This window comes from Artibeus jamaicensis, unplaced genomic scaffold (genome assembly GCF_021234435.1).
Source record: "Artibeus jamaicensis isolate MK-2021 breed Jamaican fruit bat unplaced genomic scaffold, CSHL_Jam_final contig_465, whole genome shotgun sequence".
NCBI lineage: Eukaryota > Metazoa > Chordata > Mammalia > Chiroptera > Phyllostomidae > Artibeus > Artibeus jamaicensis.
This window is the reverse complement of record NW_026521843.1, coordinates 17,254,077-17,278,394: the sequence shown is the minus strand read 5'-3', so window position 1 is coordinate 17,278,394 and position 24,318 is coordinate 17,254,077. Positions and strand designations below refer to the sequence as shown.

The 24,318-nt window shown below is 39.6% G+C and overlaps 1 protein-coding gene across 6 annotated transcripts in view; it reads right to left on the bottom strand.

Annotated features, from left to right (window-relative positions):
* Positions 1-24,318, bottom strand: part of LCLAT1 (lysocardiolipin acyltransferase 1) — a 156,422-nt gene that overhangs the window by 68,442 nt on the left and 63,662 nt on the right. For all 6 annotated transcript variants that reach the window (XM_037146602.2, XM_037146601.2, XM_053667194.1 and 3 more), the window contains one exon: positions 18,936-19,134. In XM_037146602.2, coding sequence (XP_037002497.2) covers positions 18,936-19,134 — 199 coding nt within the window. The remainder of the gene's footprint in view (positions 1-18,935; positions 19,135-24,318) is intronic.

Genomic DNA, 24,318 nt, shown 5'->3' with positions numbered 1-24,318 from the left:
CACTTTAGTATAGGTGTTGCTGTTATGCATCCACTCTCACTGCTCACCCACCGTCTGCCAGTCACATCTATCAGCACTGGACCTGACCCCACACCAACCATCCTGCACGGCTCTCCCCCATCCTCGGACACCCAGGCCAACAGTGCAGTGTTTGCAGGCAGGGCAGCTCTGGCGTGAGGTTGCCTGGGTTGGAGTCACGACCCCACCAGAAGCCAGCTGTTCAGCCCGAAGTCTTTGTCCCTCACTGACCCCAAATGTAAAAATTAGCCTAATGTTGTAACAGTATTTACCTGACACTATTACATGAAGTAAGAAAGATTATTTAGCACAGAGTACTCAATAAATAATAGTGACTAGTATTATGATTAAGAAGTTCCAATAATACAAAGGATACTGTATCAAGAAACCTAAAAATGTAACAAAGATTCCATTCACAATAGCAAAATAAAAATGTAAAAAACCCAAAACCTGCACACATCACATGAAGACAACTACAGAACCGGGCAGAAACTGGGATGTACAGGGGTTCTGAACTCAACCCACATGCCAATGACCTCCAAATTTATAATTTACTAGTTTCATGTAATTACAATCGAATTCCAGTGGCATGAGGGTGTGTGAGAATTTGGCTAGTTGATCCTAAAGATTGTCTGTAATAACAAAGAGGTGAGAATGGCCAAGATAATTTTAGAGAAGAATAGTAGGAAAAGATTCACACTATTAAAGGTATTCACTAAATGTATACAAAGCAACAATGATCAATTCAGAACAGTATATCTGCAAAAAGAGACACCTAAAAAAGAAGGCAAGACCTAGAAGAAGGCCCTTGAATATGTGAGAAATTTGGTATAAGATAATGACAGTTTTCAAATCAGAGGACAGAGAATAGGTTGGCTGGCTTTGGGTTCCTTTTTACATTTTCACTGAGGTGTGACAATAAACAACACGTATACTAAGTGTGTAGGTGCAGAGCTTAATAAATTGTTACATGTATCTATGTGGCCGCCATCCAGATTAGAACCTTTCTGGCATCCCAGAATGCTCTTATGTGCCCTCTGCCAATCAATGCCACCCCACCCCAGCACAGGAAACCATTATTCTCCTCTTTCCCCATAAATCACAAAAGTGAAATCACGCAGCAGATATTCTTTTGTCTTTGGTTCAATATTGTGTCGATGAGATTCATCCACATTATGTTATGTGTAGCAGTATTTCCTCCTCTGCATTGCTTTGTGGTAGTTAAATACATGAATATATTACAACTTATACTCTTGATGGAAAGATTCTGACATATGAAGAACAGAGTTTATACAGACATTCTCATAGCACTCTTGCTGACCACAAGCATTCAATTGTATAGAGTGAATACTCAGGAGTAGAGCTAGCTACTGCATCATAAAATTTCCAGCTTTGGCAGACGACACATTTCCCAAAGTAACTCTACTCACTGACACTCCCACCAGCAATGTATGAGACTTCTAATTGCTCTTCTGGTAGCCTCACCAACACTAGGTCTTATGAGTCCTGTTAGTTTTAGCCATTCTGATCCAGGTTCAGAAGTTTTCATTTGCATTTCCCTTATGATTAATGATGTTGAGACCATTTCCATTGCAAATTGGCCATCTGACTATCTTCTTTTTGAAGTGCTTCTTCAAACTTTTTGCCCATTTTTAATGGAACTGTCTTTTATTACCTTGTAGGATACAAAGTTCTTCATGAGACACATACATACACAGGAAATAGGTAATTTTAGGTTTCACATATATTGAACATATTAAATATCTTCTTCAACCTGTAGCTTGCATTTTCTTTCCCTTAATGGTATCTTGTTATGAACCTAACACTCGGTATTAATGAAACCCAATATATAAATCTTTTCCATTGTGCTTGGTCCTTTTCGTATTCCATTTAAGAAATCTTTGTCCACTTCAAATTCATAAAGACATTACCCCAGGTATTCTCCTAGGAGCTTTACTGTTTTAGCTTTCGCATTTTGGTTTATGATCATCTCAAATTAATTTCTGTATATTGTGTAAGGTAGGTAAAGGTCCTTGTTTTCCACATGGATATTCAATTGACAATACCACTTATTGAAAAGACCCAGAGGTTATTAATTTAAGTAAGACATTACACTGCACCGTAGGTGAAAACAGTGCGGTGAAGTGTATGGACTAGAACACGGAAGCACTCTCTTATCTCCCTGCCCTTCAACCCCAACACACCAACATCATCTCTCTTTTGTAATCCTGGTTAACAACTGGATGTGAATTGTTCCATATTTCAAAATCTGTTACATACATGATTGGCGGTTTTTAAAAAATACAATGAATCATACCATTACACTGTTCTATTATTTGCTTTTTTCCATTTAACATGTCTATAAATATAGATCTATTTTTTAATATCTGAGTTGTATTCTGAGAGTGCTTCTCACACGAGTTGTTTTAAATTCTCAAACTATTACTGACTGACAGTCCTGTAAGCTACAATAAATTATCAGAAAGACGATGACACAGGAAGTTGTGACAGTGTCACAATACTACAGAAGTTTCCAGCTACTCTAGTTCTGTACTTACGGTGGACTTGTAACAGTTTGCTAACTGGCGCTGTTACACAGACCACGTTTTAAGAAGCACAGTCCTACCATGCAGCTATGGAATGACCTGGTATCCTAGTATTATCTACAATATGTCCCATCTGAGAGTCTGACTTTAGCGAAAAAGTTTAGTCCATTCATTTTACTAGAACTGTTTCTTTTTCTTTTACTGACTTTTTTTGTTTCCTATTTGTTAGACTTCTTTATGGTTTTTGGCCACCTTTCTCCCCTTCTGTGTTTCGTTCAAATGACATTTTCTTTACCCCCTTCCTTTGTTCTGTGGTGCAGAGGCCAGCAAAGCACAAACCAAATCCACCACATTATCCACTCAGTTTCTTTGGCCCACAAATTAAGGTGAATATTTTGAACTATGTGAAAGTTATGTGAAATCAAGTTTTATTGTTCACAGACAAAGTCTGATGAAAACTTAGCCACACTCATTTGCGTATGTGTATCATCTACGGCTGCTTCCATGCTGCGGCGGCAGAGGGGACAGGCGCAAGGGGACAGCACTGCCCGCAAAGCCCCAGCCTGTTACCACCGAAAAGTCCGCCAACCCCAAACAAAGACGTCTGCTTTCCTCTGTCCCTCTTCAGAGATTTACAGAAATATCCAATAATTCCTCAAAGTTGCTGCTGTTATTATTACTAACACATTCCTTATGCTTCACAGAACAATTTTTAACTATTTAGACTCAACCCTGAGTGTGTTGGCTTCTTTGCTTATCGGCATTTCTTGTATCCTACGCTCTCCTGTTAGTCCTCCTGAAGGAATCTCTTTCAAAATGTTTGTCTCTGCATTTCCGAAATGTATTGGTTCTCACTCGTGGAGGCCACTAGAGCTAAAAACGGAATTAGGGATTCCAAGTCATCTCCCCTCAGGATTTCAAAGCTATTTTCCCAGTTTCCTATCATCTAATACGGCTCATAGAAGAAGTCTGACATGAGACTGATTTATGTCGATAACTTAATTCCTCCCTCGGGAAGCTTCAACGACGCCTGGTGTTAGGGAGTTGCACGAGTGTCGGTGTGGAACTTCATCAGTTCTGTTCAGCAGTGGGTGTGCCGTTCCCACCCGCGTCTTTAACACTGGGAGTATTCCTCCCATTCTTTAATGTAGTTTTCTCCCCTTCATTCTCCCAGCCTTTCCGTCTGTTAGATGCCAGCTTTCGTTAGTTAGCTGTCAAACTCCTGGGTCTGTTCTCTCATACTTCCCACCTCCTTTCACTTTACAACATGTCCAGAAAAAATCCCTCGTCCTGACTGGCCCGCCCACTAATCCGGTCCTCACTGAGTATGGCCTGCCAACTGAGATTATTTCGGCAATCATATCCTCAGTTTTCAATATTTACAACTGGTTCTCTTTCATGGCAGCCAGAATTTATGAATAAATAATAATGAAAGTTATCACAAATATAATTAAAATGTTTATTGAATGATTACTATGTGTCTAGTACTGTTCTAAGCATATTTCTTTAATTCAACTGGTTCTCAAGACAAGCTTATGAATTAGGTAAAATTATTATCCCTAGTTTATGGATGAGGAAGCCAAGGCACACTGAGATTCAAAGGACTAGCAGATAGCGAAGCCAGGTTTCACATGTGGGCAGCCAGGCTCCAAGGCTGATGTTTTACGCAGTGTACTAAACATGCTCTCTGTGATATATTCTTGCTTAGAGGGTACTTCCTAGTTAAACATAATTTAGATTTCCCTCAGAGAACTCCTCAGAGGCTATACTTCGCATTTTTTAGTACCAGGCTATCTTTAAAGTGGTGCCTTTTCCTAAAACGCTAGTTCTGAACTGTCTTCACGTCTGTAAAGGATGTTCCACACGGAACAGCCCTGGCAGGCAGAACGCTGTTCCAGTCCAGGAGCGGATGTCCCTTGCTCCCCTGCAGGAGGGGCCGAGGTGACACCTGTGCGGGGCACCATCCAACTTTGCTGCGTTCTGGTCCGTGGGCCTCAGAGATCTCAGAAAGGGCAGCTCAATGGCTGCACCTGTCGGCCTCTGGGGCCTCCCCTGTGACAACATGACGGTCCTTCCCCTTCGTGCCTCTGCCTTGTCACGTTCCTCTTATGCATCCTCGTGCTTTTGAATTGTTGACTGCTTTTAGCTTAAACATTTTTCTCCCTTTCATAAAAGTCACTGGAACACCTTGTGAGGTTTCCCCCATTTCACTATCAAAGCACGTTTTATTCTTGTGACATTTATTTCATATGTCTGTGAACTGACAAATGACAGTGCAAGTGATCGTGTCACCTGAAACTAGGCTGTGTAACTTTTTGCTTTCATACTTTTCCACCGGCGGACATTCTGTTTATCATCTCAATTTCTCAGACAAGGGCTGGGCATCTGGCAGGCTGATAAAGACAGGTTCTGCGCATGCTGGCACGGTGCTGCTACCACTGTCTTCTTTCTGAAACCCCACTGACGTTATCGGCACTGCCGTCTCAAAGCAGACAGGAGCAATCCCTGAGCAAACTCCACTGCTCAAATCTATTCCATAATTTTAGACCCTGGTTTGCCTTGGCTTTAATTCTTTCTTATCAAGTTCTAGTGGTGGCTGTAGAAAAAAGGCAAACCTATTTACTTGAGTATATTTCTAACATTCGTTCTTTCTCAATAAAAAGTAAACTATTTTTATCCTTTTTCATTATCATGGAGAGAGATGTAGTTAAGGGAATCATAAAAATATCTGCACTACTTACCTAATGTTGTACAAGCTGAACTTCAAGGGCAGATTAATCTGATTTATCACTGTTGTCCACACAGATTAATTCATTGTCGTATCTACTGTACTATGGGACTATGAATACAACACCAGAAACAAAAACCAGAGTGGAAGACACAGACAAGCAGTTCTCTCCAATGTATTTTCAATCCTGAATACTGGGTGCGGATGCAACCAAGGAAACGCTACGGTCAGGCCTCCACTAAAGGAGAACGAGTGATAACATTAATGGATACAAATTTTATATAAACTTGTATCACAACAATCGTGATCAAACACTGTACTTAGTGAGTATATACAACAGTAATCACCCAAATAGCCCTGACTGGTGCGGCTCAGTGGGTTGGGCATCATCCTGCAAACCAAAGCATCACTGGTTCAATTTCCAGTTGGGGCACATGCCTCAGTTACGGACTCAATTGGGGGCACTCGAGAGGCTACTTGATCATTGTTTCCTTCCCATATCCATGTTTTTCCCCTCTCTTTCTCCCTGCCTTCCCCTTGATCTAAAAATAAATAAACTTTAAAAAAATAGTTACATAAATAAATCTAGAATAAGTAATGACATTTCTCAGAATTTCAACCTCTGCCGGAGAACTAAATGCTACACAAAGTCAGGAAAATTCTATCTTTTCTGAACTCTATTCTAGATTAAGAATGTGCTCTACAGCCTTCTCCTAAGATGATTAACTTCCACGAAGGCTCTGGCTTTTAAACAATGCGAGGAGGCAGACAATCAATTTCGTTAACTCTTCCTGCACAGCCTGGACAGGATGCCTCCTGTCATTAGGTTTCAGATGTGTCTGCTGAGAATGCAAGACAGAAATTGAAGTGTAAAATATGAGCAGGCAATTAAGTAATATTCTCAGTAAACTTAATTCTAACTGTAATTTCAAATCTGAAAAGCCAAAGAATGGAGAAAAATGGATAAAACCACCCTTAAGGCAAACATCACTACACTCCAAGAGATTCTACTGTCTGCAGGTATGTATGGCAAAGTCTTGCTTCACGCTGAAGAAATGCCTGTTTATTGGTGGGTTCTGGTTGACGAGATGAGGCTTCTTGGTTGTGATCACAGTTCTGAGGTTCACAACATTACGGGGCCAAAACCGATGTCTCATCCCATGTGAGATTTGCCGTGGAATCACTTTCCTGACACACTGCCATCTGAGATACCTCTGCCCCTGTTGTGAAACTGACCCCTAAATTAAGTGTGTTACCACCTCTGTATCCCAAGAGGGTTGATGCCTACTAGCAAGTGGTAAGCAGATGTCTACATACCTAATCCCTATACCTTGGAATAATACGTCGCAAGGCAAAGCAGCTAAATTTAAGATACAGACATTATGCTGATAGGCCCAACGTAATCACAAGGGTCCTTAAATGTGGAAGAGGGAGGCTGAGAAAGACTCGGTGTCAGAGAGAGGTCACGTGAGAAGGACTCAACTAGTCCTGGCTGGTTTTTAAGATGGAGGAGGGGAGCCAAGAGCCAAAGAACTTGGGCATCCATTTGAAGCTGGGAGAGTCAAGGAAATGGATTCTATTAACACACAGAGAAAGAATCCAGTCCTGCCCACGCCCTGATTTGAGCCTAATGAGACCCGTTTCACAGTAACTACGTGTTACTGAAACCACGCCATTCACGGTACAAGCAGCCAGAGGAGAGTGATACGGACCATAATCACAGCCCAGATCTTAGTTTCCACTATTGTTTTCTAGTAGTTGGTGTTGCTTTCATTATTGCTTTCGGGTTTTTTTGTTTCAATATTCCAAAACTTTAATTTGCATTGTATTAGTTAATATAGTAATTTTTACTTTTATTTATTTTAAATTTTCGCCTGGCATACAACATCAGTTTCAGGTGTCCAACACAGTGATTAGACATTTGTATTATTTACGAAGTGATCACTGATAAGCCCAGCGCCCGCACCACCACACACGGTTACTACACTTACTGACTAGACTCCCTATGCTGCAGGTAACTGCCAGTGTGTACCCCCGGATCCCTGCACCTTTTACACCCAACCCCTCAGCCCCTCCCAGCTGGCAACCATCGGTCTGGTCTCCGTGTCTGAACTTGTTTCCGTACTGCCTGTTCATTTACTTCTTAGATTCCACCTTTAAGTGAAATAATGTGGAATGTATCTTTCTCTGACTTATTTCACTTAGCATAATAGCCTCTACATCCATCCATACTGTTTCAAATGGCAAAGTTTCATTCTTTTTATGGCTCAGCAATGTTCCACTGTATAAACTCTTATGTACCACCTCTTTCCTATCCATTCATCTATGGACAGACACTTAGGTTGCTTCTGTCTCTTGGTTGTTGTAAATAACACTGCAATAAACATAGGGGTGCATATATCTTTTCAGTTAGTGTTTTGGATTTCTTTGGTTAACATCCAGCAGTGGGGTTGCTGGGTCACATGGCAGTACTTTTCGGAGGAATGCCGTACTCTTCCCTAGTGGCTGCACCAATTTACAATCCCACTGAAAGTGTGTGAGAGTTCCAGTTCTCCACTGCCTCTCTAACTCTTGTTTGTTGATATATTGATGACAGCCATTCTGACAAGTGTGAGGTGATACCTCATTGTGGTTTTAAGTTGCATTTTCCTGATGACTAGGGATGCTGAGCTTCTTTCTATATGTCTATTGGCCATCTGTAGGAGAAATATCTGCTCAGGTCCTCTGCCCATTTTTTAATCGAATTGTTTGTTTGGTGGTAAGTTGTAATATCCTTATTTTTTTGGACATTAACCCCTTATAGGATGTATCCTTGACAAATATCTTCCACTCAGTGGGTCATCCTTTCATTTTGTTGATTGTTTCCTCAGCTGTACAAAACCTTTCTAGTTTGATATAGTCCCATTTATTTATTTATTCTTTTGTTTCCCTTACCCAAGGAGACATATTCAAAAAACATTCTAAGACTGATGTCAAAGAGTTTTCTTCTGGGAGTTTTATGGTTTCAGGTCTTACATTTAAGTCTTTAATCCATTTGAGTTTATTCTGGTATATGGTGTAAGAAAGTGACCCAGTTTTCCCAACATCATATAGGCATGGGTTTATTTCTAGGCTCTCTTTTCTGTTCCATTGATCTATGTGTCTATTTTTTTGATGCCAGTACCACGCTGTTTTCATTACTACAGCCTTGTGGTATAGTTTGAAATCAGGTAGCATGATACTTCCAACTTTATTACTCTTTCTCAAAATTGCTTTGGCTATTTGGGGTCTTTTGTGGTTTCATGTAAATTTATTTGTTTATTTGTTTTAGCTCTGTGAAGATTATTTGTTTTAGTTCTGTGACAGATGCCATGAAATCTATAGCTTGCTTTATGTAGCATAGACATTTTAACAATGCTAATTCTTTCTATCCATGAGCATGGTATACTCTTTGATTTATTTGTTTCCTCTTCCAATTCTTCAATGTCTTAATATTTTCTGACTACAGGTCTTTTACCTCGTTAGTAGAATTTATTCCCAGGTATTTTACTCTTTCTGATGCAATTTTACATGGGATTGTTTCCTCAAATTCTCTTTCTGATAGCTCGTTATTGGAAAGCTCAGATTTGGCACTGGCCTCTCACTGGCAGGCTGGATGGGAGGAAGCTTCAATACGGGGACAATGGCCTCTGCTAGAGGTTCCGTCTGGGAGAAAGCTGCCCCTCCAGCCCTCGCCCTAAAGCTAGTTGGTTTAGTTCCTCCTCGTCTGTCCATGGTTCTGAGTTGCTGCCCCTATGCTGGGGGTTAGAGCAAGTGAGTTTCTGAGCAGCTGAGTCCAAGTGTGACCCCTTAAAAGAACTGCCTAGGTCTCCAGAAGCTCTCCTCCTCACTGGGACATAATCCCTGCTGGTTTTCACAGCCAGAGTTACAAGGAACCCTCTTCCCAACACTGAAGCCCTGGGCTGGGGAGCCTCATGCAGGGCTGGGACTCCTTGTTCCTTGGTGGGACCACCACAGCCAAGACATCCCTACTGATTCTTAACTGTCCCACCATGGCTGTGGGGCCTGCCTGTTCCACTTCTCTGTCCCTCCTACCCATCTCAACATGGGTTCTTCTTCATATCCTTAGTTACAGGATTTCTGTTCGACTAGTTTTCATGTGGTTCTCACTGATGGAGGTTTATAATCTAGTTGTAGTTCTGATGTGGTTGTGAAAAAAGGCAAGCACAGCATTTACCTAATCCGCCATCTTGACTGGAAGTCCCCCCCATGCCATTCTCTAAGAAAAGGAACTAGGGTTCCTTAGAGAAATGCTGAGCCCAGGCTTAGGGCGGGGAAAACACAGAGTCTTGTACCAAGAGAAAATGGGAAGTAGTTCGAAGAAAAAAAAGATGGGGCCCAAAAGGACAAAAGAGCCAACTTGCAAGGACTCCCAGTGGCCAAATCTGGAACATTTCAGCAACAAAATAAATGACAGTTCTGGATAATAACCCAACAAAAATTAATATTGACAAGTTTATATTGCCATAATTAATTGAATCAATCAACAAACGGGAAGGGACAAATCCTTACAGAATTGCAAATATGTTGACAGTCCCCACTCCAGGAGGTAAAGCTTAATTCTCACCCCACCCAGCCCTTGTATGTGGGGAGTCCCTAGGGAATAAAATACACAGGGGTGGGCAAAAGGGGGTTGATACCTGTGAGTACCAGAACCACAGAGTTTATTTTGGCATCAGTATTTATTAATTGCTGTATTATGTATTTGCATTACAACTGTAAACCTACTTTCACCCACCCCTGTATACAGAAAGGAGGACACGGAGCAACCTGGCAGCTGCCACTTTCACCAAATGATCACTATTACCGTCACCAGGGAGGAGCCACACTCACACTGAGGGACAGTCTACAAAGTGTCTACCCAATATCCCTCAAAAACGCCCAAACAAGGGCAGACTGCCACAAAACAGAGGAAGACTTGGGACACATGGTGACGAAAAGAAATACAGGATCCTCAGCTGGACCCTGAAACAGAAAAGGGACATTAGTGGAAACACGGGTGAAACCTGAGCCAAGTCTGGAGTTCAGTTGGTAGCTGCACACCCACGTTCTTCTCTCTTTCTGACACACGTCCCCCCACTATGCGAGAGGCTGAGGCGAGGGGAAGCAAATAGAAATTTTTCTATACTATTTTTGCAGGTTTTCTGTGAGTCTAAAATTATTCCATATAATGTTTAAGAGCACCTATTTGTTGATGCAAACCTCCGCTTGATTAAAAAATACATGAGTAATGAACACTTTACATTCTAAAATCAAAGACCTAAATATTCTTACTTAGGATTTATATACTATACCATTTACTTGATTGTAATAGTTACTAGTATTATCAACCGTTCTAGGGTGTACTTTTGGTACTATTTTTATTGAGGAAGAACACTTTAAGTTCTTGCCCACATAGTATGTCCCCACCAGGTATTTGTCACACAATCGTGTAACTCAGATATACCTGCTTTAAGCACACAGAAAATATTTTCTGTAAGATTTACAATAAGCCACATAGGCTTTTAAAACTCCCCTCTGAATACTGTGTATAATACATACAACAGCTAGGTCAGCTCACCCTAGTAGCAATGTTGCTTCCTCCTTGAAAACGCCATTACCACTTTGCGGCACTTTTTTATCACCACAAGACAACCAAAGGCACTGGAGTCAAATGATCGACTGAAATTAAGGTAAAAAAAACAGACTATAAGGTACACTGTGTCCCTCTCTCCTATCTTTTTACTATTATCATAAATACCCTTTTCAAAGTTGGCTCAAACTGATCACTGTAAGATTTATTCTATTTTGTTTGTACCTCTTCACTCAATGCAAAGTATACACAAAGCCCTGACGTTACCTCAGAATTATTTTACTGCTTTCTCCTAAAATTACCCTGCTTTAAAAGCATTCCTTTTAGGTAATTTTTAGAATCTACTTATTAATTTAGGCAAAGAAATTCCCTAATTTACGGCAGACCTGAGGGTATGGAAAGGCCTCGGGTCGAAATGTGCCTCACAGCTGACACCTGGGATGCCCAGCAGCCTAAAGCAATGCACATCTGACTGCAGCATCAGAGCAGCACACACTGATGTGATACCCAACTAAGGAAACCAATTGTATTAACTTCAGTAAGTGACTGATTGGATAGCTTCAAAACCCAGAGCCATTTCTCTCAGCCAAAGAAACTGTCAACTTCCATGCAGCTCAGAGCTTGAGATTTGTCAAGAAGTCAGCTAACACATTCAAAACAAAAGCTTCATTTAAATTACTTAGCTCTCAAGGCAATCCTAAAAAGTACTTGGTTCTCAATGTAATCCTAGAAAGAAGTGTAATCCTGGTATACCGCCTGACACGTGATTTAGCTGAACTGAACCTTTGCTCCCAATGCGTTTCCGCCCCCGAAGGAAAAATAAAAAACTGAAACTCATCTCAGTCAAGCAACTCTGGCAACTGAAACTGCAAAAGCCACAGTTACAAGAACTTATTTTTCATCTGGCAGCAGACCTGCGAAGATGAAACTGGTCTGTGCTGTGTACCTGAAAATACACAGAGGTGTGTATGGGATTATCTAGCCACAGAACTAAAATGTGCTCAGTATACTCTATGGTGTTTCATTTGAGAGTTTTCATTAAAATCTTGATTCATAAGCATTCAGGACGATTTACTGAGTCAATCAATCACTAGATACTTTTCTGTATAGATTGGTGGAACGGGGGAACACAGTCATAGCAGGACGCTTTTGGCTACAAGTAATGGGATACCATCTGAAAGTCACCTAAGCAACCTGGGTTCGCGTTTCTCACACAGAACGAAGCCCGGCCCGAGGCTGGTTGGGGCGCCAGGCTCTCACATTCTGCCCTGCCTTCCTCTCGGGCTCCAGGTGGTTGCAGCGGCTCCAAGTATGATGTGCTCTCACAACAAGGTCCCAAAGCAGGGAAGGAGCGCATCCACCCTTCAATCAACCTTTCCCCTTAGTAAAGTGGAACATCTGCGTCCTGGCAGACTCCGCATTAAGTCCCCTCTGGGAGACTAGCCAAGGGGGCTCAGAAGGCAGGATCGGGTATTTTCACCCACAGTTTACAATGTATCCAAAATTCACTGCTAAACTTAGTAAAACATTCAAATATGCTCACTGTAGAGTCCTTCCAAAAAGGCCCAGGCAGTTCAGTTCTTAGTTTGGTGATGAGAATCGCTTACCTAATGTTAAGTAACCAAACTGATACACCTTGGCTGCACCAAAGACACTGACGAGGGTGAAGTGGTACTGGAACTGAATCTTGTGGAGAGCTTTCTCCAATTTAGAAATGTATTGGTCTTCTTTTTCTGAGTTGTGAAACAGAAGAGCAGCATAAAATGTTGTGAACTAAAACAACAGGTCTACCAAAAGGATGGCGTCTGTTACTTGTAGCGAAAAGCGTCCTGCTGTGACTTGTGTTCCCCCGTTGCACCAATCTATAAGACTTCTGAAGTCTTATAGATTCACCAACTGAAGACTTCTGTGGCTTACAGATGGTTCTACTTTTAGCGAAGGTCCAATTTAAGTAGGAGGAGCTACATGGAAGAGGGAGAGTTTTCCTTCTCACAGTAAAGTCTGCTATTATTATAAACTGTAAATATCTCAAATAGAGAAACATTCATTTTTATGCTTAATATGCAGTACATAACACAATTAAGTGACTTCGATAAACTTAGTATTAAAACTGAGCAACAATATCTTTAAATACATCTACGGCTTATGAACATTTATAAATACATTCATGAAATACAATTAAAGCTGCAAATCTGAACACACAAAGTGGACGCTCTTTCCAGTCAACATATGGTCCCCGTGTTGCACCAGCTTCATGTTTAATAGCAACACGCACTATCGTTGTTTCCCCAAGTGTTCTGGTGAGGTAGGTACACAACAAATATGGACCGACTGGAGTTTTATTCACGATCTTTAGAAAGAGAAATGCTTATAAAATACCAAAGACGTTTAAAATAAAATCCCAGTTATTCCTGTAAATCAAGTGTGACCGAAATTTTTTCAATGTTTTGGCAGACAGATGGTACTCTGGGAGACTGAATTTATGAAGAGCCTCCTACCCAGTGTCAAACATGCTGCTAAGGCGAACAGCGCAGGACCTCATGTGCACACACACACACACATACACACACGCACGCTCTAGCCGCCTTTAACAAGCAGATTCACAGAGGGCCACCCTGGTACTCAGACTTCTCCCTGACTCATTCCAAACACTCTGGATGTATTTCGGAACTGATGATTTTCCTGGCTTTCACCATTACATTATGTTGCAGTTTTAGAACTGAGTTACAATTTACTTTGTCGGGGAGATTTTTAGCTCAGTATACGATGTGGCCACTTTTTAAATCATAATCTCTTTAATTTTACCACATTATGCTTTCTAAAAGCCTCAAACTCCTCTGCTACTCTAGTGTGATTAATTAATGATCCAGAAAAACCAAAAAGCCACAAGCTGGGCGAGCACAAATGGCACAGGCATTTCCTAGTACAAGCTCAACAGGCAAATGGACTTTTTATGACACCTTTGGGTTTAATATTTCCCTTCATTAGACTTTGCTAAGTGGTTACAAAGTTGTTTAAAAATAAGAATCTATGTGTATGCCACCAATGGAAACAGCTGACATCTAAGCATAGGGCATTTTTTTTTCTTAAAATCTAATTGCATATCTCTTAGTTAACTTACTAAAACTCTTTGAAACTTGACCTGGAATCTAAACACTCTTAGTGATTTCTTTCCTAGCTTGCTACACAAGTGTGTTGCTTTTATACTTTAAGAACAGAATTTTCAAATTCCCAACTCTCTCATCCATTCCCCAACCTGGTACTATAGACATAAAATACTATTTTCTTTAGTTATTATATTCCAAATATCTGGTAAGCAATATTTTATTTAAAAATAATTATAAACAGCAATAGTGAATACTCCCTAAAGTCATGCTAAAAATGTCAACAAACTAAGTCTAGCATAGTCTGAAGCCAGACAGAGCTGTGACCACTAAGACGCATCCTATTTTCCTCCTTTTCTTTCATTGCTTCCTGCAAATTCCAACTGTAACACTCTCATTGGCAAACGAACTTTGTTCTGGGTTGGTTTTTTGCTGCCTACACTGTTGCCTTGCTCAGTTTACTTTGCACTGATTCACTGTAGAGATACTAAAATCTTTTCTCTCCAATCAAAAATTGGTTCTCATTAGTGGTTTGCATTTTCATGAAATTCTATCAAGTCTGCAAATATTTAAGAGTCTACAATACGTAAGACATTCGAAGATGCTTATAACTCATGTGAGAAAAGAAAGTAGGCAAATGGAAAAGCTAAAAACGGCGTACTTGCATGGAAACACATGGTGAGAGAAGGGACAGGTTTGTGATGGTATAGATGGCTATGCCAGTGCAGAGTACGTGGAAGTAAAGATGAGAAAACCGAGAGAACACGAGTCTGTGAGACACTGGAAAAATCAGAGGTCTCATACGGATCTCCACAAGGCAAAAGGTGGATGCTTCAAACAGAACTACAGAAGTAAGAGGCAGTAGCAAGTAGTAACATCGTACTGGCATTTAACTTAATCCTCACAACCACCCAGTAAGCAGCACTACTCTTTAAATGTTGAGATATAATCTGATATATAACATTATTAATTTCAGGTGTGACAAAATGATTCCATGTACTATTGGGCAAAAGTAGGTTTATAGTTGTGTGTGTGAAAATAACCTAACAACTCTTCGTTTCACATACTCGCAACTGTAAAACTCCTGTTGCCAATCCCATGAGCACACAGCAGTGATTTCAACCATTTCCTCTCATGGCACACACGAACCAGTTACTGAAATTCTGCAGCACACCAAAAAATGTATTTTTGCCAAGATGACCAAAAATGGGCATAATTTTGATTCATTCACACCCAACAAGTGCTGGCTGTTGTCATTTTTTTATCTGACAACCCAAGAGAAAAGAGGTCAGTCCCACCGACTAAAATGTCAGGTGTTGCATGCTTTGAACATTCTTGTGGCGCACTGATCGAAAATGACTGGCATGCAGGGAGACGATCACCACAACATGTCTAGTTAACACCTGTCACCACACAGGTACAAAATTGTTTAGGATGAGAATTTTAGAACCTACTCTCTCAGTAACGTTCAAATACACACTACAGCGTTACCAACTGTGTCACCATGCTGCACATTACTCCCATGACATTTATTTTATTCCCAAAGAAGTTTGTCCTTTTCGACCACTTTCACCCATTTTACCCACCCCACTGGCCCCCAGCTTCTGGCAACCATCAATCTGGTCTCTGAATGTATGAATTCATTTTGTGTGTGTGTGTGCTTGTTTTAATGCCACACATAAGTGAGATCATATGTGTATGTCTTTGACTTACTTAACGCCCTCAATGTCCACCCATGTTGTCACAAGTGGCTGAGTTTCCTTATCTGTTATAGCTAAATATTCTCTTTTGTGGGTGTGCATGTGTATACCACTTTTATCCATCAATTCACCTATCGAGTGGCAATTAGGTTGTTTCCATGTCTTGGCTATTGTATATAATGCTGCAAAGAATAAGGTGGTACAAAAATCTTTTTGTGTTACCCAGAAGTGGAATTGCTGGATCAAATGCTAGTTCTATTTTTAATACTTAAAAAATTTTCTTCCATATTGTTTTCCATATGAGCTGCAAGTTACATTCTGTCAACAGTGCATCAGGATGCCCATTTCTCCACAGGCCTGCCATCACTTACTGTATTTGTCATGTATAATGCACACTTTTTACCCACATTTTTGAGGGATAAAGATGCATGTTATACATGGGCATAATGATTACATACCATGGCTATAATAATCTGGTGTATAGTGCACACCAAACCATGGGTGCATATTATACATAGGAGGACATTATACACAGCAAAATGCGACATTACTCCTCAAGTGTTTGAAAACAGCCATTATGAAAGGTGTGAGGTGATATTCCATGCTGAGGTTCTGATTTGCATTTCCCTGACAATTAGTGATGCTGAGAATCTGTTCATGTGCCTGCTGGCAGTCTGTACGTCTTCTTTGGAACACTGTGTATGCAGATCCCCTGCCCATTTGGTCATCAGATTCTGTTTTTTGCTACTGAATTATACTCATTCTTTATATTTTATGGATATTAACCTCTTATCACATACAATTAGCAAATATTTTTATCTCACTCTATAGGCTGCCCTTTCATTCTGTTGATGGTTTCCTTTGCTGTGCAGAAACGTTTTAGTTTGATGTACTTCCGCTTATTTACTTTTGCTTATGGTGTCAGATGCAAAACGCATCACCAATCCAATGTCAAGGTATTGTTCTCTTTTAGGAGTTTTATGGTTTCAGGTCTTACATTCAAGTCTTTAATCATTTATAGTTAATTTTTGTGTTTGGTGTAAGAAAATGTGTCCCGTTTCATTACTTTGCATGTGACTGTCCACTTTTCCCAACACCATTTATTTAAGACACTTTCATTTTCTCACTAAACAGTTTTAACTCCTTTGTCTACATAGGTTTATTTCTATACTATATATAGGTTTATATATAGGTTTATATCTGGCATCTCTACTCTGTCCCATTGATCTGTGTGTCTGTTTTTATGCCATTCCCACACTATTTTGATTGTGATAGCTTTGTAATACAGTTTGAAATCAGGACCAATTATACCCCCACCTTTGTTTTTGTCTAGTCAGGGTCTGATGTGTTTTTATACAAATTTTAGGACTTATTTTATTTTTGTAAAAAAAAACTGCACTGGAACTTTGGTAGAAATTTCACTGAATCTGCAGACCTCTTTAGAGAGTCGGAACATTTTAGCAATGTTAATTCTTCCAACCCATCGACACAGAATATCTTTCCATGTATGTGTGTCTGCTTTAATTTCTTTCATTAATATCTTATAGTTTTCAGTGTGCAGATCTTTCTTTCACCTCTTTGGTCAAATTTATTTCTAAGGTATTTTATTCTTTTTGATGACACTGTGAATGAGACTGTTTTCTTAATTTCTCTTTCTTATAGTTCACTGTTGGTGTACAGAAACACAACATATTTTTGAATATCAATTATGTATCTTGTAGCTTCACTGAATTCACTTATTATAGTTTTTTGGTGGAGTATAGAATTTTTTATATATAATGTGATCTGCAACTAGTGAACAGTTCTGCTTATTTTCCATTTTGAATGCCTTCTGTTTGCTTTTTGGCTAACTGCTCTGGTGGAGACTTTTAATACTGGGTTGAATAAGAGTGACAAGAGTGGGCATCCTTGTCTTATTCCTGATCTTACAAAAGAAGCTTTCAGGCTTTTACCACTGAGCATGATGTTAGCTTGTCATATGGCTTTTATCATGCTGAGATACATTCCCCCTATACCCACATCACTGAGAGCTTTTAAAATAAACAGATGTTGAATACTGCCAAATGTTTTTTCTGCATCTATTGAGATGATCATATGATATTTATCCCTCATTTTGTTAATGTGGTATATCACACTGATTGATTTATGAAAACTGAACTATCCTTACATCCTAATTGATCATGGTGTAATTTTTTTCTCAAGTTGCTTGAATTGGAAGGAAATAATTAGAACTTTCATTATTTGCAGATGACATAATACTGTATAGAGAGAACCTTAAAGCTTCCACCAAAACTATTAGAATAAATGAACTCAGTAAAGTAGGATATAAAATTAATATTCAGAAATCAGTTGCATTTTTATACACCAATAACAAAATAGCAGAAACAAAAATTAAAACAATGTCATTTATAATTTATTCATCAAAAATAATAAAATATCTAGAAATAAATTTAACCAAGGAGGTAAAAAACTTGTAGTTGGAAAACTGTAAGACAGTGAGGAAAGAAACTGAAAAAGATACAGATAAATGGAAGTATACACATATACACTTCTCATGGATAAGAAGAATTAACATCATTAAGATGTCTATACTACCCAAAGCAATCTACAGATTCAGTGCAATCACTATAAAATACCAATGGCATTTTTCACTACCTAGAACAAATAATCCAAAAATTTATATGGAACCACAAAAGACCCTGAATAGCCAATGCAATCTTGAGAAAAGAAGAACAATGTTGGAGATATCATGCTACCTGATTGCAAACTATACTACAAGGCTACAGTGATGAAAACAGCATGGCACTGGCATACAAACAGACACACAGATCAACAGAATAGATACAGAGCCCAGGAACAAACATACACCTAGACTATTAAGTAATCTATGAAAAAAGGCAAAAATATTCAAAGGGGTAAAAACAGGTTCTTCAGATGGTGGTAGGAAAACTGGATCATGTTCTTACACCACATACAAGAATAAACTCAAAATTGATTAAAGACAAGTAAGCAGTTTATTCTCTCTTTCAACGTTGTTTCAAAAAAGAGACTCAAATAAAATAATCTGTTATGATCCACTAAGTAAAAAATGAAACTGGTGATTGTTTTTAGGCCAATAAAGAAAAAACGGTAATGGCTCTTATATCCCAGTGCATTTTAGTAAATTACTTTTTTAAGTTGGTGTATCGCATATAAAATGAATGAACAACTTAATTGCGAATAACTTACCAAATCCAGGGACACTTTTGAGACTGGCTTTGAGACACACTTTCTCCAGCCTGAGGTAGCTATACCTCACCAGACAGTTCCACAGGAACATCCAGTCCATTCTCGTCCGATGGTTCATGATAATGACACTTCTTTCTCCAGGAATAAACGCGTCACCTGTTATAGTCACTTTTACACCAAATATGGTCTCCAGCAATGCCTAGGGCAAAACAAAATAGATACATAAGAAATTAAAGTTATTATTTCCCATATGTAACTAAGTCAGAAGCATAGTGTTTCCCATAAGTCTTCTGTGATAAATCAGGAAAAAGAAATTAATCTGGAAGAATGAGAATGTGAAGGCACCACTTCTATTTTGAGTTTTAATTTAAGTGCCTGACAGTTTCCCAATTAAAAAGTGCTAACTTTCATTGAAATCTTGATGATACTATTTTAAAAAGAAAAAGACACACTAAATTCCACTGTGATTTTTTAAGGGTAAATGGCTGAGGAAACAGAAAGTCAAAATTTTTATTTCATACCTTCTACACTATGATCTTTTTAAAAACAAATACATACCTGTTTACTTTAACACTATGTAGTGACTAAAAAATGTATTTGACTAGTCTTGGCACTTACAGCAGTGCCTGGCACAGAAAATACTCAAATATTTGCTGAATTCTTAAATGAACTTTTCTGATTAATACTACGAATAAAATATTTAAAAGAAAAGTCTCTTACAGACTGGAGTTCTCGAAAGAAAAATAATAGATACTAAGAAAACTTGATTGCTAATTTCAATCCCCCGTTAAATCTTCAAATAATTTTAAATTTACTAGTTAATATTTGACTTCACTACTAATAGAGAGAAATCTAGTCCAAGGCTGATTAAAACAAAAGTAAATTACAATTTCCTTGGCAGTATCGCGAAAACCTTGATCAAACTGTAGCGAGTAGCCTGCGGTAGAGTTCCACAATGGACCACAACACAACATAAGGAAATGCGGCTACCTACAACGATATTGGTAACACACAAGCATCGTACCAAGAAACAGAAGCGAAGCAAACGAGAAAGAACACGTACAGTAAGCACCCACACACAAAACTCTGTAACTCAGATACCGACAGTAGCTCAGATAGTTCAGGGGGAACTTGGTGGGGAGTGAAATTATAAACATCAAGGAAATAACTGCCTTACGAGCCAGGCTGGTGGCTGCTTCTGTCCGACAGCAAGGCGGCTGCCGGAGGGCTGCCAGTGCGCTATTTCCTGACCTGGCTGGTAGTTATACTTTAAAACTGGATGTTAAAGTGTGCATTTATGTTTTACTAACTTTTTGGTATGTTTGCTCTGTTTCACACACAAAAAGCTATTTTTTGAAGAATATAATATAAAGAAAAATAGGACTTCAACAACATAAGAATAAATAGGATCAAGAATAAAAGGTTAAAATGAATATTAGCTAAAGGAAAAAAGAAACGTGAAATGCTGTATGTCCAAAGCAGTGCCGAGTCAGAGTGTTAAGACACTAGCAGGTGAAAAGGGGTCGTTTCGGCTAATGCAGCCATTGATTTCCCGGAGGTCCCCTGAAGTTACTTTCCCTTGGCTGAGAGTCGCTTTAGGGCCTGGCTATTTAACCTGGCATTTATTAAACCCTAGAAGAATGGCCTACGAGAGGTCAATAAACACGTACCTTTCTTGAAATTATACACAGAACGTTGCTAGGCAAAGTGGCTATAGTATGTATCAGATTTCCAAAGGGGTCCACAAACATTCAAATAATTATAACCCCTACGCCAAAGTCTCCGGGAAGGTCAGTCCCTGCGTAGAAGACTATGTGACGGAGAGAATCGTGGCAGAGACTGCTGCAATGAGACACAGCTCTCTTTTTATACTTTCTAAGCATAAAGGATCATCAACCACCGAAATGAGTCACTCCATTTTATGTCTTAGCCAACAGGGTATGTGTGACTTCACCACCCAAGGTCACTGTATTTTGCCGTGTGTAATGCGTTCCAGTATATAGTGCTAACCCGAGTTTTAGGCTCAAATGTTCAGGAAAAAAATCTACCGTTTTGTTTAATTCAATTTTTTACTTATTTATATATAGAAACAAAACCAATGATCACATTCCAGGGTATCAGCTTGCATATAGATATGGTTATTGCTTTCTAGAGTTACAATTTTAACACATAAGTGTAACTAAAAGAATTAAAAATATTTACATAGAAACGGAACTAGTACTATCCATGCATCCTTATTTTTCGTTCAAAAATTTGGGCAAAAAAGTGTACACTATACGCGGTAAAATACAGTACTTTGCATCAACTCCACTCTACTTTACAAATATACTTTTCAGATTTGCAGGGAAGTGAGAAGCAGATACCCTTCCCATTACTGGTGGAAAGAGGGACTTGAATATCCATTGTGGCCTATATACACCCAAAGCCTCAACTCTAACCTTTTATGTGCAATTTCTAATACACGTTTCCTATGGATACCCCCAAACAGTCATTTGCTTTTCATTAAGAAAACGTCAAAAATAAAAAATCCCAGACTGTTTTTCCAGGAGCCTATCATATGACATTTTCTCCCTTACCATCTAGCTCTCTATCAGAGTGTGCCTGCAAGTTATATATAACCTTTTGGGCAGCCCAGATCTCAAGCTCACAATAATCATTTTTAATACCAGACAAGACTTACCTAGTCAACATTATTTACAGCTCCCCTGCAAGGCGGAGGAGCAAATGTACCACACAGAGATAAGTTGTAACATCTACAAAACACTCCAGGATTCAAATAATCCATATTCAAAGCTAGAAAATGGACACTATTCTCATGTTTCTCATATTTGTAGCATTCCTAATATAGAAGCTACTCTCAGCAGTTAAGAAACTAACCTTATAAAATTTTATAATGCTTTGTTTCTTCTGCTGAACTAAGAGCTACCCTGTCATAACTTTAACCTAATTGGACAAATATTTCTGCTAGAATTAGAAATATAAAGGCAATTTCTGAGTAGCTTTTATAAAGCACTATTTACTACCTCCAAGAGTTCCACCAGATACGAAAACAGTAAAAGGAGAGGACCCCTCACGATCAAAGAATGGGTTTTTACACCCTGCCCGAGGCGCTCACTCATCATTCCAACGGATCTGCCTTAAGTCGAGGTAAAAACAAGTAAGTTCCTCATCTGCTTGTCTTTCCAGACTTGGCTGCAGCCTGGCTCCCCAAAACCTTAGCTTTTTAAGGCCTTGCAGTCCCAAGTCACTCATCAAGAGCCAAGCACCCCCTTTCTGAAGAGAAGCAGGCTAGACAGAAATGATATCCATTAGCCTGTGTTTGTGGGACACCTGTTTGTTCTGGGACTGGAATGAGGCCAGCAGGCTGCGGAAGAGACTCACATCCTCGGTGGGGAGTTAGAAAATGACCTCTAAACTCCTAAGTTGTGATTTCTGATGAATGGACAGAACTCTAAGTCATTTTCATAATCCCAGGTAATTAACTAACACTGAACTGCTAAACAGCCTCAATTTTGAAAAGCAAAAACTGCTCTGGACACATGCAAGGTTGGACCCTGTTAGTACCATGTTGAATAGAACTCTCTGAAAATGAAATAAACGGAGACACGCACACCCCACCCCCATTGTAGAAATGTTCCAAGAGAGACCGAAAGGTTCATACACACACTGTTCTAGAAAGGGTTCTTGCACACACAGGTAGGTCAGGCTCCATAACTTCTAAGTTTCCTCTAAGATGCTAAAAGTTTTACTGTGGTACCCTCATTGAATACAGAAAACGTGTTCTTTGAAAATATTACAGCAAGAAAAATCTTGCCAATGAAATCATTTTAATGCATAAAAGCTTACAAAAGTGGCCATTTTGTGATTATTTCCATGAAAAACAGTCTAAGTGCATTTACCCTAATTTATCTGTAGTGGAAATGGTTTTTAATGCTTTGGGATTGCTTAAAATAAAACACACCTACTACAGGGGAATAATGATTAAATTCCTTCTAAAGAAAAAAATGACCTATCTGCCTCAAAACAAAAACTCCTCAGGACTTTATAAAAGTATGAAATACACAGTCGTAAGAGACAACCTGACAGTTTTGCTCCGTGTCTTTGAACAGAGGTGTTCACTATCTCAAATCTCTAACATCAGTTTTCTGTAACCAGCCATTGGTTTGATGGTGATAAATTTCTTAACTGACTCCCCATCTGTTAAGGCGCTGAGTTAAACAGCCAGGTAACAGAAGTTTTGCAAATACAAACCAATACAAGACTATGATGGTGGTTGAATCCTGCCTATGTGTTATGTTCTCATATCACGTGATAAGGCAGAAGTGAGGAACAGGTGGAATTACCCGTGAAAATCTATGGGAAGGTGCCTCACAAGAAACCAGCACACTGCTGATGAGTCCAGCTCAGCCAGCTTTTTCTGAATGTTGGACTCGATTTCTGCAGCTGGCCACTCAGGTGAAGGGATTGGTCGCTTGCTGTTTTCACCACGAGTCATACTCAGCACAGGCCCACTCACAGTTCCCATTTCACCTCACATGGAGTGGGGGTTCGGGAGGGACCCTATATTCTCTCTCCACTTTCCCTCACCCATCCCAGCATATGTGATCGAAGTTGTATTGCGTAAACAGATGCACAGTGTAATTCTGTGGTAATAGTAACAGTACCAGCAGTAGCAGCAGCTGCGGCAGAATTTGTCAAGTAAATTCCAGCATTTCTTCCAGAACAATACAATGTAAATTGTGTGCATGACTGACTGGTCAGGAAAGAAGAGACTATATTTCCCAGATTCTGTTACAACTTTTAGCTGTTCTCACCAATGGGTGAACAAGAGAGACATGCGTGCCTTGTAAGGCACTGGTCTAAAAGAAACGTGCCCTGGACTTCTCCCCTCCCCACTGACTGCAGAGTGGAGACATGGCCGGCCCTGACCACACACAGTAGGATAACTATGCCAGGCTGGGTAGAAGGAATCTCAGGAATCTTAGCTCCCCGACATCAGGGAGCAGAGCAACTCTGCCAACCTGGACCTGAGGATAAATAAAGTTCTATCTTACTCAAGCCACTGTATTTTAAATTTTTTCTCTGATAGTACAGTTGAGCCTACCCCTTAAAATGAAGACAGGAGCAAACATTTGCTGCACAGTTTACAAAGGCTTTATTAGCACCCCATTTAGTTGTCAAAATCACTCTCTGAGGTGTGTAGATAGTATCAGTACCCTTTTTTACAGTGAAGAAAGAGAAGTTTAGAGAGCTAAGTAGCTTAGCCAAGTTTAAATAGCTAGAAAGCAGTAAGGCCAATAGCGAAACCAAACATGCCAATAAGCACTCTGCTTATATTGGCTCTCCAAGGAAATCTGACTGGACACTGTAAATCATTATAACT